At 33.3% G+C, this 17,632-nt stretch overlaps 1 protein-coding gene across 1 annotated transcript in view; it reads right to left on the bottom strand.

The window, feature by feature from the left end:
- The window catches only part of LOC134275332 (uncharacterized), a 92,192-nt gene that overhangs the window by 16,396 nt on the left and 58,164 nt on the right, over positions 1–17,632 (bottom strand). Inside the window, exons 10-15 of the mRNA XM_062757609.1 lie at positions 14,335–14,496; positions 11,262–11,377; positions 9,364–10,102; positions 5,793–7,445; positions 4,521–4,574; positions 2,934–2,996 (exon numbers count right to left, since the gene is read on the bottom strand). Coding sequence (XP_062613593.1) covers positions 2,934–2,996; positions 4,521–4,574; positions 5,793–7,445; positions 9,364–10,102; positions 11,262–11,377; positions 14,335–14,496 — 2,787 coding nt within the window. The remainder of the gene's footprint in view (positions 1–2,933; positions 2,997–4,520; positions 4,575–5,792; positions 7,446–9,363; positions 10,103–11,261; positions 11,378–14,334; positions 14,497–17,632) is intronic.

The following is a 17,632-nucleotide window of genomic DNA, read 5'->3' on the forward strand; positions in this document are numbered from 1 at the left end:
GTAGCAGTTACTGCAATTTTTATTTATATTTCGAAATCCATGTATTATGCATTTTGTAAGATACTGTTAATGGAATAACTAATGTAACAACTTCTGTTCAAAGTGAGTGTGATATTTGATTTTTCACTTATTACTTTCCACTTTCTCGGCATTCAACATTTGTGACATCAAAATACAAGCACCCTAAGGGGCTTGAATCACTCTTCTCATAAATTGTACAATCTATCACTTTTATTTGAAGCCCAAATTTCATCAATGAAGTTTGATGATTCTTAGCCCATTGGGTGTTTAAAAATAATTCTATGTTTAACGTCACCCACGCGCGTAGGTTTTGGAGAAATTCGTCTTTGAAAAAAACAAACAATTCGGAATTCCGTATGTCTGTTCCGGTTTGATTCTACATTTAACGACTGAATTCTGCATCCTGTAGTGACAGAAAAATGTGCTTTGAAACTGCAGTAATTTACTGATTAAAGGCACTTGGTGTTATTTAAAAAGTAAACTAGAGAATTAAACAGTTTGGAACCATGGATGTAAGTAAAAACTAGATGATTTTGATGATTGAAGTTAATGACGAAGTCTAGTTTGTTGATTTTTTGGTCAGTCTTCAAATCACATGTACATGCAGACTTTGACCGTGACTGTCAAATGTTGGCTGAACTTTTCATCGTAATTTGGAGAGAATCCGAAACTTTTTATTAAGTGCAAAGTGTGTCAAAAACCAATATTCCGAATATACAGTGAGAAGCATCATTTAATTAATTCTTCTTAAATAGTTTCAGATTAAAATATTTTTGTAAAAAATTAAAGGAACAGTACTGAGTAAGATATTTGATTTCTTCATGTATACCTACAAATAGCTACATTTTTGGGGGAAAAATAATACTAGTCATTGCCATTTTAGCAGGGAAAACTTTACAGAAAATAGGGCCTTTCAAGTGAATGAGAGTAAGAAAGATGGTTTGGAAATTCCAAGAAGTGAAGAATCCTGTCTTTTGTGTGGAATTCAAGGTATTTAATATAATCTAACAGCAAATATTAGTATTCACACTTTCAAAACTAAATGCTAGTAGAACTAGTTCTAAGGAAAAATACAACATAATTAAATTTGAGGATATTTCAACATGAATAGTTTTAAATATTGTCCTCAATAATTTTAATTGTAGATATTGATCAACTTTTCCCACAAGAAGTATTTGCCTCTAGGATACCACAGACATGTGGCAATATGAATCGAAAAGACAACTGAGGCCTAATTAAAAACCACTTACCTGCACATTCAGTATTGGACTTCATTGTTTGATAACAAAAAGACTGATTTTCATAGTCTAAAGAAAAACTCTGCCAGCGAAATTAATCTCAGGTATCATATCAAAAATTCTGATTACTTACTTGAAGTGTGTTTAATGTACTGAATAGGTAAATTTGAATAAATTGTTTAAAATTTTTGTTTGTTTATCTTTTTCCTTCCTCCCTCGTAGGTTTTGAACTTTAGAAGTGACGTTAAACGTAAAATTAACTTTGAACAGCCTTAGGACTGTAGATATTTTAATAAACAATAAGAACATGAGGTCCATGGGCCTTATAGGTCACCTGAGCATCATGCAACAACTTTCAAATGATTGAATTTGGTTCATGGTTTAATCTAGATGCTATGGCATTCACAATTTTGAAAGAGGCACAATTGCTTATCATAACTATACACATATAGCACATGGTCACCGGTAGTTTGTTTACTTAATACCCATAAGCAGGGTAGGGGAAAAAAATGTATGTCAACTTATAAGTAATCAGCAATAATCAGGAGTTCTCCTATCACACATGAACCCCTGACCCTAGGCCTACACATTGCACAATTTTTGAAAAGGCACCCTTGCTTATCAAAAATGTTTGACATATACCAAGGAGCATATTTCAAACCATTCATTTTCAGTATATAGAAGTAGAACACCCCCCCCCCCATTGAAATTCAATAAATAGTTCATCTGCTTTTTACCCAGGAGAAGAGAAAAAGATTTTCATAGATGTAATGTACTTTTGCTATATATAATCCTTATAAAGACACACCCTAAAACCATAACCCCTGACCATTGGGCCATAAAATTCACAATTTTGGTATAAACATTTTTGTTCAACACAACTATGTTTTTAATAAGTTCATTTAATAATATTCAGAAGCAGAGCAGAAGCTTTTCAAAGAATAAATGCATTTTCACTATAAGATCAATAGAGCCCTACCTTAACACCAGAACACCTGAACATGGGGCTGTAAAATTCATAATTTTGGTAGAGGCCCTCTTACTCATCATAACTATGTATTTAGTTAGTTTATTTAATGTCTAGGAGCAGAGAAGAAGATTTTCAAACTAGAACCCCTGATGCAGGGGCGATGAAATTCACAATTTTGGAAAAGGTAGTCTTATCTAACATAACTATGTACTTGTTTTGTTTATTAAATGCCCAGTAGCAAAGAAAAAGATTTTTAAGGAATTAATAAATTTTCATTATATAATCTATTTAGCCCTGCCCTAGCACCAGAACCCCTGACCCTGGGACCATGAATTTTTACAATTTTAGTAGAGGACTCAATGCTGATTACAATCATGCCAACATTTTGACTGCTTGTTGTCCAGGAGTGTTGAAGAAGATTTTTAAAGATTGCATTAATTTTAGTGGTTTTGTTCCCACCCCTCAGGCTGGGTGGGGGGGGTTAACCATGAAATTCACAATTGATCTTTACCTTCACCCATAAATGCTTTGGGTCAAAATTGGTTGAGTGGTTGCAGAGGAGAAGATGGAAATGTTCAGATGTTAACACTCGATGGACGATGATGGACAAAAATGGATAGCAATACGTCACGCAAGTTTTCTCAGGTGACATAAAGACTTATGAATTAATATTAATATTAATTTTGATTCATTAATAAACATACCTTCAACTGCTTCAGACTGAGTAAGACCTTTAGCTCCCTCTGACTCCTTCAAATTTAAGGAACCTATAAATGAATAAAACAAGTTTGCTTAAGTTATCTGGATATAATATGAATCTTAGAAACAACACTATTCGTGCTATTCAAGAACAATGTAAGCAGAAATATTTTTGGATTAAATAATTTTTTTTCCTTTTTTCTGTATGAACCTTTGTAGCAATAATCCTTCGAGTTCCTCGTGTTTTGAACAAAACTAAATCTAAAATCAACAAAAACTTTGCATTTCTTTCAAAATATTTATGTGAGATCACAAATGAATTGACACTACCTGAGGATGCTTCCATATCAATATGAGTAATCATATCATTGCTATAAATGATACAAACAAAAATGGATGCCAGATTGGTAAACATTTTTTTTACCTTAATATTTCAATGCAAATGAGGCAAAAAAAAATTTTTCTAGATTATAAAGAAATTGTACACCAGTCCTGTGAATTAAAAATTCTACCCTCTGAAACCTTATTAATCTATACAAATATTTCGCTTTAAATTCCATTTTTTGCAACTTTGAATGAAAAATTAAAAACTACATGGTGAAATATATTCAATTTATTCATTAAAACATGACCCAAGTTGTTATTTACACAATTTTTGACAAAAGTTTGTTTGTATCATTGTCCTTTAAAGAAGATTTTCAACATTAGTTTTCTTTAATGCTATGTAAAACTTTCATCTAACGCTTATCCCAGGTTGCCAGAATTTGAACAAATAATTAACATGATTAAGCTACATTTAAGGAATCGCTGTCTAGTAAAGGCCTTATGTAGTGTAATAAATATTGAATTTGCAACTCTCCCACATCTTTGAGGTTTTCAGCTAAAGCAATGGAAATATGTACATAAGTCATTTTCAGGAAACCATCGCATCAATTTTTAATTTATTTTTTTGGAATATTGCTGCATTACTTAAGATATACACCTAGAAGCCCTTAAAACCCCTATATTACAGCCAAATATTTTGTTTAAAAAACAAGTAATTTTTTTTATTTCTATTACATGTACTCAAACTTAACTACCGATAATAGTATAAAAATCATTTAATCACTAAAATACTGATATTTACAAAGTTGAAAATATCAGTGATTATTATATACAAAATTCTATCCTTAGGCTAATATATCCCCGCTTTCAGTAGGATGTTGCATTTCTTATCCATTTCAGCATATTTTAAATCTGAAATCTATAATTTGCTTAACAATGTAGTAGCCTCAGGTTGATAAAACTTCACTAATTACTCATTTTTTTTAAGAAACCTGCATCTTAAAAAAAGTGAATAAAAATCAAAATGTGTCTTAATTTTTATGAATACTGCAGATGCTAAATTATATGCAAAGAATTAATTATCACATAATTTCACAAGTATCACCCCCCAAAAATTACTTGCTTTTTTATTGTGCTAAAATCCATGTAAAATCTCTTGATCAACAATCACTTGCTAATTATCATTCTTGCGATTTCATGTTAAAGAGCCATTTTGTGATATAAACACAAAAGTACACACAAAGGAATTTACAGTTTACTAAACTAACCTGATTCTGAAGACGGGCCAGGTTGATTTTCATCATCCACTGATAATTCCTCTCCTAAGGATTATAAACATTACATCATGAGCAATGCTTACATTAACTTGATAATTTTGGTATCCTGTTCAAAAGATTTTATTAAAATCACTCATTGTTTACCCATCTACATGGATCGTGTTTTGAACATTTTAGAATTTACACTACCCCAAGGTGCTTCCAAATCAGTTTAAGCTTTCCTGGCCTTATGATTCTTGAGAAGTTTTTTTTTAAGACCCCACACTATTTTTGTCGTTCTTGATTATTTCCCCTTGGAATGGGACTCGGCCCTTTATTTAAAGAATTTTTAAATTCTCCATAACCCATGGCTGCTTTTTACATATTTAAGTTTAGTTGTCCTAGTTGTCCCAGTGGTTCTTAAAAAGAAATTGAAAATGCACGAAAAGTTTATAGACATATGGACACACATACAACGGACAATGATTGATTTGAAAAGCTCACCTGAGCTTTCAGGTGAACTAAAAATGAAAGAAATGTGACAAGTAGAATACAAAACAAGAAGCCCATGTGCCACTTGGCTCGCCTGAGCACTAAGGGTAAGAAAAGTAGAAAATGGTTTTTAATTGTAAAGTTTAAATCCAAAAGTAATCCAATGAACAATCATGGATCTGCTATTTTTTAGAAAATGATTTTTAAAGAATTTTCCTATATTTGGCCTTGTCCTACCTCTAGGGGTCATGATTTGAACAATTTTGAATCTACACAACTTGAGCATGCTTCCATATAAATATGATGAATTATGGCTTTGTCATTCTTGAGAAGAAAAATTTAAAAGAATTTTGCTATATATTATTTCTACGTAAAACTTTGGTGGGCCATTTTGGCCCCGCCCTACCCCCGGTGGTCATGATTTGAACAAACTAAATTCTACACTACCTTTGGATAGTTCTTTATAAGTTTCATCTTTCCTGGCACAGCAGTTCTCAAGAATAAGATTTTCGAAATATGCCTCCAAATTTTCATTTATTTCCAATTATCTCCCCCTGAATGAGGGTGTGGCCCTTCATTTGAATAAATTTGAATCCCCTTCACCCAAGGATACTTTGTGGCAAGTTTGGTTGAAATTGGGCCACCGGTTCTTGAGAAGAAGTCGAAAAAGTGAAAAGTTTACAGACAAACAGACGGACGCCCAACAAAATGTGATCAGAAAAGCTAACATGAGCTTTCAGCTCAGGTGAGCTTAAAATATAATGTCAGTTGAATGGGCTTTTTTTTTCTTACCAATGCTGCTTTCCAAAGAACTGAGAAACTTCCCAACAGTAGTTATCGTTCTCACAGCAGGTGGACATTGATACACATTTTCATTAATATTTCTTGAATGTCCCAGATGTTTGTAGAACATTTCTCTGTCTGCTGAGGATACATCCAAAAGCGAGTACACTGTGGCTATATAATGTCGCATATCTGTTGCAGTAATAAATCGTTTCAATCCTGCTTTTTTACACACATTAGTGACACAGATCCATCCAGTACAATGGTTTAAAGAGTGATTTATACTTGGAAAAATAAATATGTTTCTTTCATTAATATTCGCCTGCCTTCTAACCTCAACATCAGTAAGAATTTTTATGGCCTCCCAACAGTCTTTTGGTATTAGAAGAGGCACAAGTTTTGCCACTTTTGATGCTTGTATATAAACAATTTTTGTTTCACACAGCAATTTCTTCCCAATTTCATCTGTAACCTTCTCTACTTTGGATGGATCTACCCATACCCCATTCAGGGCATCATCCCAGTCTTTCAAAGTCATGCGACTTGGCTCACCTCCCCTTCTTGCATTAAACAATGTTAATCTACAAACCACAGCATCTCTTAACTGGGTAAATTTATTAAATTCCATATACTTGAAAACATCTGATGACAACTTTTCAATTGCTTCTTTAGTAAAATTCCTGAGCGTTTTTACTTCTTCTTCACTTGGCAACCTTACTGGCTTCCTAGAGACAGTATGCCTCTTTTTTATAATGGATTCCTCTGCACTAGCAAAAAATGATGGCCAGACAACTTGTAACACTTCAATAAATATATTCATTTCTTCAGCTTCTTGGTCTTCTCTTGCTAGGTAATAATTAGCTTTCATAACTCTGCATATGTCTGTTATAAGGTAACGTAGAGAAACCTTCAAACCAACCTTTACTGTATTATCTACATGTGTAGTAATATTTATAATAGCAGTTTGAATTTGAAGCATGTAATCTCGATTAAACATTTCCCTACAAGAGTTCAAACTGATGGATGGATTTTCTTTATTCATTACTTTCTTGAATTCCAAGAAAAGATGGGCAAGTCGCCTAAGATTAGACATAAGCGATCTTCGTTTTTCTTCCCTCTTCTCTGTGCCCATGAAATTTTGAAATTTAAGAAATCCATATCTTTTTATCCAGGCATCTTCTCTGATAAGATTTCCAACTTCAGTGGCATGAAAACATTCCAATATCTCTTGTCTATAATTGTCAGAATAACCTGGATCAGGCTTCAGAAGTCTCACATTGCATGATGATGGATATTCAGTCGTTCCTTCTGCTGCAACACATCTTTTCTTATGTCTAGAGATTCTTCTCTTGCTATAAAAACCTTTGCAAAGAGAACACATTACTGATTCCTCACTTTTAATAGCCTTTCTTTCATGTAAAAGTTGAGTAAAATCAGGATTTGTCTGTGAAAGGACAGCACAATTTGCCTTTAGAATTCCCTCCTTTTTAAATTTTTCAAACTCTCGATCTTTTAGTATTTTTGGAAGTGATAATGCATTTATGACACGTTCCTCAGTTTTATGACGTCGTGCAATATGATCACTCAACCTTGACGCTAAGGTATCACAAAAAGGGCATGGTCTCTTAGGCCTGCTTTTCTTCATGGATTGTCTTGTTTCACCTGTTAAAAATATTATTATCAATAAGCAAAATTTAAGCTTTATTGATACATGCAGTTTTAACTGAATCAATAAACAAGCAATAAAATCATTCGAAAGAGGTGATTTTTTTCCCTTGATTTACGATCGAAGATTATTTGTTTATTAGAGCATACATGCCAACTATCCCGATTTAGACGGGATCCTCACGATTTCACCCTTTCATCCAGCCTTCCCTATCGGAAGAGAAAAATTGCCCTAATTTTCCGACTTGAAAACAATCACTTTAAAATCGGTGCCAGACAGCTCATCGTCAGACAGGTCACCGACAAAAGTGAAATTTGCTGAATGGACAATTTACCATTGGTTTCAATTGCCTGATCCCATCTCTGATTTTTCAGGGGTCCGTGTTTGCTCTGCTTTTATTTTGTATTGTTATAAGGACTTTAAGATTGAATACTGTTCGTTATCTCCGTATCCTTCTTGCAAAGAATATGTATTTTTAATTTAAACTTATAAATATCCAAAGACAATGTTGGCCAAGTTGAAACATACCTAATATTTAAAAAAATATACCCAAACTAGGGTCGAGATAGCTACTAAATTAACCTGTCACTGAGCATCAACGATTAATATTATAATAATAATATAATCACTATAACCTTACTCATGTGACATTCTGCTGTTCGATACGCTAATTGCTTTCATTGACCATTTCATTGTGTTTAAGTTTCTGTTGTGACAGTATCTAACATACTTTGAACTTCAAACTATAGGAGATTTTGCGCAAAATTTAATAGGGTTTGAAGATAATATGTCTCTTATCTAACTTTATGCTTTTCATTAGGGGTGTTTTGAAAGAATTATTGTATTGATAGTGTAATTGGTAAGTACATGTATTGTAAAGGCTTATGTCACTTCTGTATTATATATGTTCTGCAGGGTGAGACATCAACCCCATCCATAAACATTAGAATCGTTTATTAATTGTGCACCATAAAATAAACATTAAAATCATTTATTACTGTATATACTCGCCTATAAGTCGGTCCGCCTATAAGTCGGTTGTATTTTTTGACGTTGTTTTGATGGGATTTGCTATTGACCCGCTTATAAGTCGGTGCAATTTTTTGCCGAAATCTGGTGACAATTTCAAGTAAATCCATTGATGTTTTAACCTGGTTTTAATTAATAATTCTCGAAAAGCCAATGATATCTTATCTTAAATGATTTTAAAAGGCAACGCTCACTTAAAAACAAATAAAATCATTAAAACATATCAATACATGTACTTTATATATATATAATCTAAGAATACATAAGTTATCTTATATATCCAGACATTGCCTTTGATAATTGTCGGAAATGCAAATAAGATACTACCTTTTAGCCACCATAAGAATACCTATCTCTTTATGACTCGCCTATGAGTCGGACATAGACTTTTAGAATAATATTTAACTCCCAAAATACCGACTTATAGGCGAGTATATACGGTAATTGTGCACCATAAAATAAACATGATCTTTCTCTCTTCTCCATTTCAATTCACAGTGCGAAATAATATGTATGTGCTAAAGATTACATTCCACAATTATGCAATTCATATGTTTCCTATTTGCGGATACCTTATATTCGAAAGTGGTTCCATTCAAATTTACCAAATTTAAGGTTTTTACATGTTCTTTTCACATTACATTGTCTGTATAATTATAGAAATATGTATGACAAAGAATTCAATAAATAAACATCAAAAGCATATACTTGCATATTAATCATAGATAATAAAATGAATAAGCAATATATTGTAATGTTAAGCTTAAAATGGGTAGCCAAAAGGATCCAAAAGACATACTTAATTAAGTGCATGCACTCGTTCTTTGGTAAAAACGAATTTTGTGAATTCAAGATGTGTACAGTATATATAAAATGTGGCTTTACCTAGATTTGTCTTGCTCTGTTCTAAATCTTCAAGACTTTCTGGTGCTTCATCATTGTCACTGCTGTGGCAAATTTCCTCCCTGAAGATTTCTTCATTTGCCCCAGACCTTAGCAATTTTACCGATATAGGGTAAAGATCAATCTGACCACTTTTCCCTGCTGCTACAAGTTTAAGGTATTTCACAGTTTCTGCAAGACTTTTGAAATGAAACAGCCCTGCAGATCCATTGGCATCAACAAAGCCATCAGTATTCCTTGAATGTGGATCAAATATGGAATACTGACGATAATTCCTTGGAAGTATTGCAATACAAACGTCAAACATTCGTAATATAAAACTTTGATTGGGCTTGTCAATGATTGCAGATGAAACTAATGTATCAATGTATGAAGACATTCCAAACAAAGGCTCATGGACTCCTACACTTGCAACTACTTCATGATTGCCAATCTGACACTCAATTTTTTCAGGCAATTCATCAATGTCTAGTCTTGACTCTTGTCTTTGGAATGGCCAATGCTTCTTTTGGAGAACACTGAGGTGAACTTTATCACCCCCTTCTAAAATTTGGTCTATGAATTCTGATTCCCAGCTATCAACGTTTTTAAGGTATCCAGCTACAATAGCTGTGAGGCAATTGCTTGTACACTGAGTACCAGCTGCTTCATGTTTAAATATTTCTGGGGATGACTGATGGAAGTTTCCCATGACAGCAACCAAATCTGCTTTCTCCTCAGTCTGTAAACATAGGTTATCAAAGATTTAGAAGCTCATCTAATTGATATGGCAAATCTCACATTAACCTATTTCAAAAATCTAGTCATTTCTTAGCTGAAATTGCAGAATCTTAAACATTGGCAGGTATAATGAAAGACATTAGAATCTCTTACTAATGTAGAGCATAGGTGCTCTTAAAAAGTAAACTGTACCAAACTTTAGCCTGGGATGCAAAGGGTATCACATAAGCTTGAAGTTCTTAAAACAATTTTAGATGGATGGAAAGCTGGACAGCTAAACAAGTGCAAAATGGACAAAAGGACAGACAAAGTACATGAATTGATCTTAAAAACTCACTTCAGTTCTCAGTTCAGTTAAAATCAAAGGTGTTTGCGTACCTATTTTACGGGTATTTTCAGTAAATTCAAACAAGAGGCCCAAGGGCCTTGAATGGCTCTTCAGATAAATTGTACAATCTATCACTTCTATTTGAAGCCTCTAACCTTAGGTATCCTAAGACCCAAGTTGCATCAACTGGCAAAGTTTGATTCTTAGTCAATTAGGACTGAAAATATTTTTAGTAATAAAGCTATAAAAAACCAAAAGTACATCACATTTACCTATATCAAGATTGAAATTTTCTGAGGACTCAAGATGTTCTAATAAACAAAGATTGAAGATTCTAAGTCAATAACTGACAAAGTTTGATGAATCTAAGCCCAAAAGTACCTGAGATATTCAAAAGTAGGTCACAATGACCTACTTTTTGATCAACATTCTCTAAAATTCTAAGATGCATCAACTCACAAAGTTTGATGATTCTAGGTCATTGTGACCTATATTTTGATTGACATTTTTCACAAGATACATCTGCTGACCAAGTTTGATCATCCTAGGTTTGAAGGTAATCAAAATATGCCTTTTTAACAATTCGAAAACAAATGCCTGCAAAATTGAAAAAGTAGGTCACAGTGACCTACTATTTCACAAATATGTTTTAAGGTCCAAAGATGCATCAATTTACAAGATTTGATGATCTAAACCTCTCAGTGTCTGAAATAATTGGATTAAATGTTTTAAAAAGAATAAGTCATAAAGTCATATTAGTCACATATAATACTTTTAAAAATAAAAATATGAGAAAATAACGGCAAATTTCATTACTTGTATTCATACTCACCAAGCATTGATTTCCATTTAAACCACATAAATTCTTTTTGTGTTCCAAAAAAAGATTGATGCTGCTGAAAATTCCTTTGCAGCTACCACATTTGATAAAATCAATGCTGTTTCCATCTTAAAAAAAAGAACATATAACAAAATGTCTTTTAACATTCCAATCCAATTGAAATTGAACATAATGTTGATGCAGTTGAATATCTCTCATCAATTTGCATCAACATATGACGTTTGATAAAAATATCTTGAATAATTTCTTTTAACTGACTCAAACACAATTTGATAAAAGTGAGGTCATGGTCAAATGAAAGGTCAAGGTCAAAATTGTTGAAGTTTAATTGCTTACATCAGTATGTTTCAGCATATTAAAGTTTGACATCAATTTAGGTAAAGTGAGGTCAAGATCAAAAGAAATGTAAAGGTCAAATGTTGATGCAGTAATCATGGCAATTCTAGAGGCATTGGACATTGAATAAATAGACTCTGCAGTTAATTCCAAGAGCAACCTAAATGGTCAACTATTTTGAAATTTCACAATTTGGTGACTTTTTACAATAACTTTCATCTACTTGACTGAAAAAGAATCTCTATGGCAGAAATACAAAACAAGAGGCCCACGGGCCTTATAGGTCACCTGAGCATTATGCAACAACTTTCCTGTTACAGTGTATTGAATTTGATTCAATAACATGTTTTAAGCCAGATGCTATATGGCATTTACAATTTCGAAAGAGCACCATTGATCATCATAACAAAAAAACTTAGCAGTTGCTTAGCTTGGTTACTGAATACCCATATGCAGGGTAGGGGAACAAAAATGCACTCCAATTAATCAGTAATATTCATCAATAATCAGTAGTGCCCCTAACACTCTGACATAAACCCCTGACCCTAGGTTGCACAATTTTTTAAAAGGCACCCTTAAAATTGCCTATCAAAAAGTAAATAAATGTTTTATAAATACAAAGGACCAGATTTCAAACAATTCATTTCCAGTATATAAGTAGAGCCCCCCCCCCACCCCTGACCCTGGGGCCTTTAAATTCACAATTCTGCAAGATTAGGGCCCTTGCTCATCATATCTATATAGGTAGTTTGTCTGCTTCATACCCAGACACAGAGAAGAAAATTTTTAAAAATTAAATGTTTTTTTACTATATTATCAATAGAGCCCCACCCTAACACAAGAACCCCTAACCCCTGGGGCCACAAAATTCACAATTTTTGTAGAGACACTAATGCTCATCATAACTATGCACTTAGTTAGTTTATTTAATACCTAGGAGCAGAGAACAATATTTTCAAAAAAATCATGTAATTTCACTATATAATCAATAGAGCCCCCCCCCCCAACACCAGAACTCTTGATGATAGGGCCATTAAATTCACAATTTTGGTTGAGGCACACTTGCTCATCATAACTATGAACTTAGCTAGTTTATATAATACCTAGGAGCAGAGAAGAAGATTTTCAAGGAATTCACTATATACTTATTTAGCCCCGCCCTAGCTCTAGAACCCCTGACCCCAGGGCCATAAATTTCACAATTTTGGTAGAGGACTCAATGCTGATTACAATCATGCAAACAGTTTGATTGCTTGATGTCCAGGAGTAAAGAAGAAGATTTTTAAAGATTGCATTAATTTTAGTGGTTTTGGCCCCACCCCTCAGGCCCCAGGGGGGCAGGGATCATGAAAATCATAATTTTTGTTCCCCTTCACCCATAGATGCTTTGTGCCAAATTTGGTTAGAATTGGTTGAGGGGTTGCAGAGAAGAAGCTGAAAATGTTCAAATGTTAACACACGACGAACGACGCACGACGCACGACGACAGACGAAAACGGATAGCAATAGGTCACCTGAGTTTACTCAGGTGACCTAAAAATACAGGTAAACTTCGTTATCTGACATCGACAGGACAATCAGAAAACATTTAGATATCCGAGGTGTCGAGATATCAGAGTTGAGACTCGACGTCCTTATAAATTTTACTGCATAAAAACCATAGACCTAAATTGAACAGAGGTGTAACTACCTACATGTCCTCAATAGACTGTAGCTCATTTGTTTCGATCAGCTAATATCCTTCTCTCTTTATTAGAAAATCTAAGAAGTTATTCGCAAATATAATTTATGAAATGCTTTCTTTTTTATCAAAATATTCTTATTTTACTAAAAACATCTTTCCATCCAGCATTCGATCTGTGTGCAACTAGCTCTATCAAGACAGGATACAAAATGTGCTCTATAAACTCCAAACTGGAACGGTACAAAGTCGACTTATGTGAAACGGAAAAAAAATACTGCGTATAATTATGCCCATTTGGGTCCGCATTCATCATTATTTTCATTTCATTTTCAAACCAAAATTTTATTAGAATTGTGCATAAAATAAACTAAATAATGTTACGCATGCATTTATATTACGGCTGATGCAATAGTTCTGCATGTTGTAGATTTGATTGTTTCCTATTGAATGCATTTTTACCTTAATTTATAAGTTAAAGTGATTACAACGTGTATATTGTTCATTAATATTTAGCTACTTTTTTTTAACAAAATGTTAAAAGTTTTGTCAGATTTTGACATAAATGAATTAAAATGTTTTGTATTTACGGAAAATTGAGAAATTCATAAATGATATTTCCCAAGCTTAACATTTAACAATTAACGTCTTAGAGACGCCAACGGGGCTTAGGATTCCTCTACAAACACATTTATACAGTGCAATATTGGTCAAAACATGCGTGTGTAGGTGTGAATTTCTCACAGCGTAGAGATACATGGAGTCATCCATGTGTGATAAACGAACAGCTGACAAACAGTTAGTTTAAGTAGAACAGAAAATTGTCCCGATGTCAACATATACCAGGTAAATTTTGCTCTTGGGACTGTGAGTATATGTCGAGATAAGTGGGGTAGTCCACATTACCAAGGTCGACATATCAGAGTTTTTGCAATTCATTTACATATAGTAAATAATGCCGGGACGGCAGACAGACGTCGACATATCTGATGTTGAAATTCAGAAGTTTACCTGTATTTCGAAAAAATGTGATAATTTGGTGCATACCTTCTGCATTCACCGCTTCATCCTGAGTATCCACCTCCTTGGACACATCACAAACAGGATGAATCGACTCCGGTGAAGCACAGTTTTTCTCAACCAACAATTTTTCTGGTGTAAGATCATTGGCCAGTTCGCTTAAGTCTTCAATGATGGAACTTTTTTCACCTTAAAATTAAAATATATAATATAAAGCCCTTACATGTATATATCATACACTTACATTTTAATTCTGTTCCCAGCATGGCACAGTGGACAGAGTTCCTGCTCTAGAGTAATGAATCAATCCTTACATCACAGGTTCAAATCCACTGCTGGACGTGAAGAACTGACCTTCACATGAGATCTTATGAATGGAGGTCATGTGTTTCAGTGGGTGTTGACATTATATCATGTATATCAACATCTAGTTATTTCTCTGAATCATTCATAATCACAATTTAATTTCAAGCTGCATTCTTTCATTAACAAATTTGAATCAAAACTTAGGACACTGATATAAGCTTGCAATCCATAATGTACAACACATGTATTTGCTGCACTTTTTTGTAAAAAGAACTACATACACAAAGTTATTTTGGCCTGTGCTATTTTTCCCATTTTGTACTTGTGAACAATTTTGCCTTGTTTTAATTTTGCCCAGTCAAAGTTATGCTTAAGAAATACATGTAATACTGTTTTCTTTGAATTCAACCATCTATGATTAGAGCAAAATGTATGTAGCCCTCTGTTATTTCTTCAATTTTTTTTAATAAGCTAATCCTAAACTGAATTCTTATAATTTGGTATTATTATAATAATTAAAATTTATAGACTTATAGTCTTATATCCGTCTTTTCCTTAAACTTCAATATGCCAATAAAGGAATTGATGCGATTAATATAAGTAATATTCTTAATCACAAAAGGGTCCAGTCTTGTATTCCACTATATTTCAAGTTAAAGACTATGCCTTGTATTTCCTACAAAAGTACATCGACCATTGCTTCCAAACTTTTCAATTACAAAAACACATTACATGGCCTGGATTTTGACTATCTGAAAAATAATCCCCTTTCATGTTCATGTTCTTCTTCGCCCTATAACTATAGTCCTGCTGGACACGTTATTACAGGTGACGTAAAAATAGTTCGTTATGAGGACCTAAGATCACTTATTTTAAAAGGTCCTAAATAAAGGGAACCCCAATTCTTCAACTGGCGTCGGAATTTCATAATTATATTATGGATTCTGTTGAAAATTACGCCAGACGATGGGCTAGATATGAAAAAGAAGACATTGACACCTTGTCAGAATGGATTAAATGTATTAGATCCATGTTAAAGTCATGTATTAAAAGATTGAGGGGCAAAATGAAAACCATCTATCCTTCTGTATTCAATAAACCAGAAGTGAAAAAAGAATTAGATAGATTACACGATCAGTACGTACTGGTTCCTGCCGACAAAGCAGGTAACAACATTGTCTTCGTTTGTAAGGCTCATTATAAAAATTGCATTCTAGAAGAACTTGGATTTAATTCTACAAGTGGTAATCCTACTTATACATATACTTCTCTTTCTAAGGAAGAAATTCTTCAAAATCACCTGTCAGTTTTGAATACTTTTAATATTCCACAGAGCCAAAATGAATTTGAACTACCTTATATATATTGGATTCTGAAACTTCATAAGAATCCTTACAAACAAAGATACATTGCAGGTTCCAGTTAATGTTCAACCAAGCCTCTTTCGTTACTTCTCACTAAAATATTAACAGTAGTGATGGAAAAACTTCAAGAGTACTGTACAACTATATATTCAAGAAGTGGTGTAAATCAGATGTGGATACTAAATTCTAAAGAACTTTTGGACAATTTAAAATCACAAGACTTTACAAAAATCAACAGCATAAAAACTTACGACTTTTCAACTTTATACACAACAATCCCCCACGACAAATTAAAATCCAGGCTTTTTGATATCATTGACAGCTGCTTCTTCAACGAAAATGGAACTTGTAAGTTTACTTACCTCGTCATTGGTCATTTGAAAAATTATTTTGTTAAAACAGATTCTGATTGCACACATAAGTACTCTGAAGTTGACATCAAGAAGATGCTTGAGTTTCTGATTGACAATATCTATGTGGTTTTTGGAGACCAGGTATTCCAAAAATCTATTGGAATTCCCATGGGCACAAATTGCGCTCCATTATTAGCAGACTTATTTTTATATTCATATGAAGCAGAATTTATGCAAGATCTTTTATGTGATAAGAAGAAAACACTTGCTGTGGCCTTCAACTCCACATTTACGAGGGGCATTTCAAAAGTTCTGGCAACTGTTTAATAAAAGATTAAACGTTTTACGGAAATTATTGAGTTTGATACCATTAGAAAGATCAGAAAAATATACACATATTGTGACGTCACTTTATAATTTTTATGACGTAATAATTCCGAAAATGACGTCAGAATATTGAATGTTAAGCATACTGAAAAGTCGCGTTTTTATCCACATTTGATAAGAGGTAGAGTAGTATTATGATATTGTTTATCAGCAATTCCATTATTCATTGTATGGTTTGTTTACGAGCATGGTTTTGCTATCATAGACATTCATTTAAGATTTTTATTTACATGATACAGCTGACTTTTCGGTCTTTTATATAGCTCTCCATTGTTTGAAATAAAACATGTTCTGTATTAAACTGAAGTATTTTAATGCAGTTTTCATCAAATATATTTTGAGTAACAGGACTCTTGCTGTTTACGAATAAACTGTGCTAAATCTTGTCCCCGACTGGGTTCTGTGCGTATTTTTTCATATAAATTCAACTTCGGCACCCCAAAACTCACTACTGCTTTTGACTTTTGAATCCCAAAAATGAATATAAGTTACTCAGACATGTAAAGTCTTATTTATTTTCTATGCATTATAATTTTCGAATATGTGGAGGTACGGCGGGGTTACAACTGCGCCGCCACCATTTTGGATTTTACAAAAACAAGCAAATTCAAAGAATTGTGATCCCCCACTTTCGGAGTCTTTATGGGTGAGGTGTTATTTTTTATGACATATTGTGCATAATATAAACATCCTATTATATGTCATTTATTTAAAAAGTAACACTGCAGTTGATTTTTTTGAAGGGTGAAAACCCTCATCCTGACTGTTAAAAAGTTATAGCCAAAGTAAAAAGATTTTTAAAAGTACGTCAACTCCAAGGTTGAGATCTAAGAGTCAAAGTAGTGGATATCCAATGAAAGGTTTTCTCACAAGGATTACATACGTGAAGTATGAAAGCCCTAACCCTTACTGTAC

This window comes from Saccostrea cucullata, unplaced genomic scaffold (assembly GCF_032062105.1).
Source record: "Saccostrea cucullata isolate Sc308-1 unplaced genomic scaffold, CSIRO_AGI_Scuc_v1 ctg660, whole genome shotgun sequence".
NCBI classification, from domain to species: domain Eukaryota; kingdom Metazoa; phylum Mollusca; class Bivalvia; order Ostreida; family Ostreidae; genus Saccostrea; species Saccostrea cuccullata.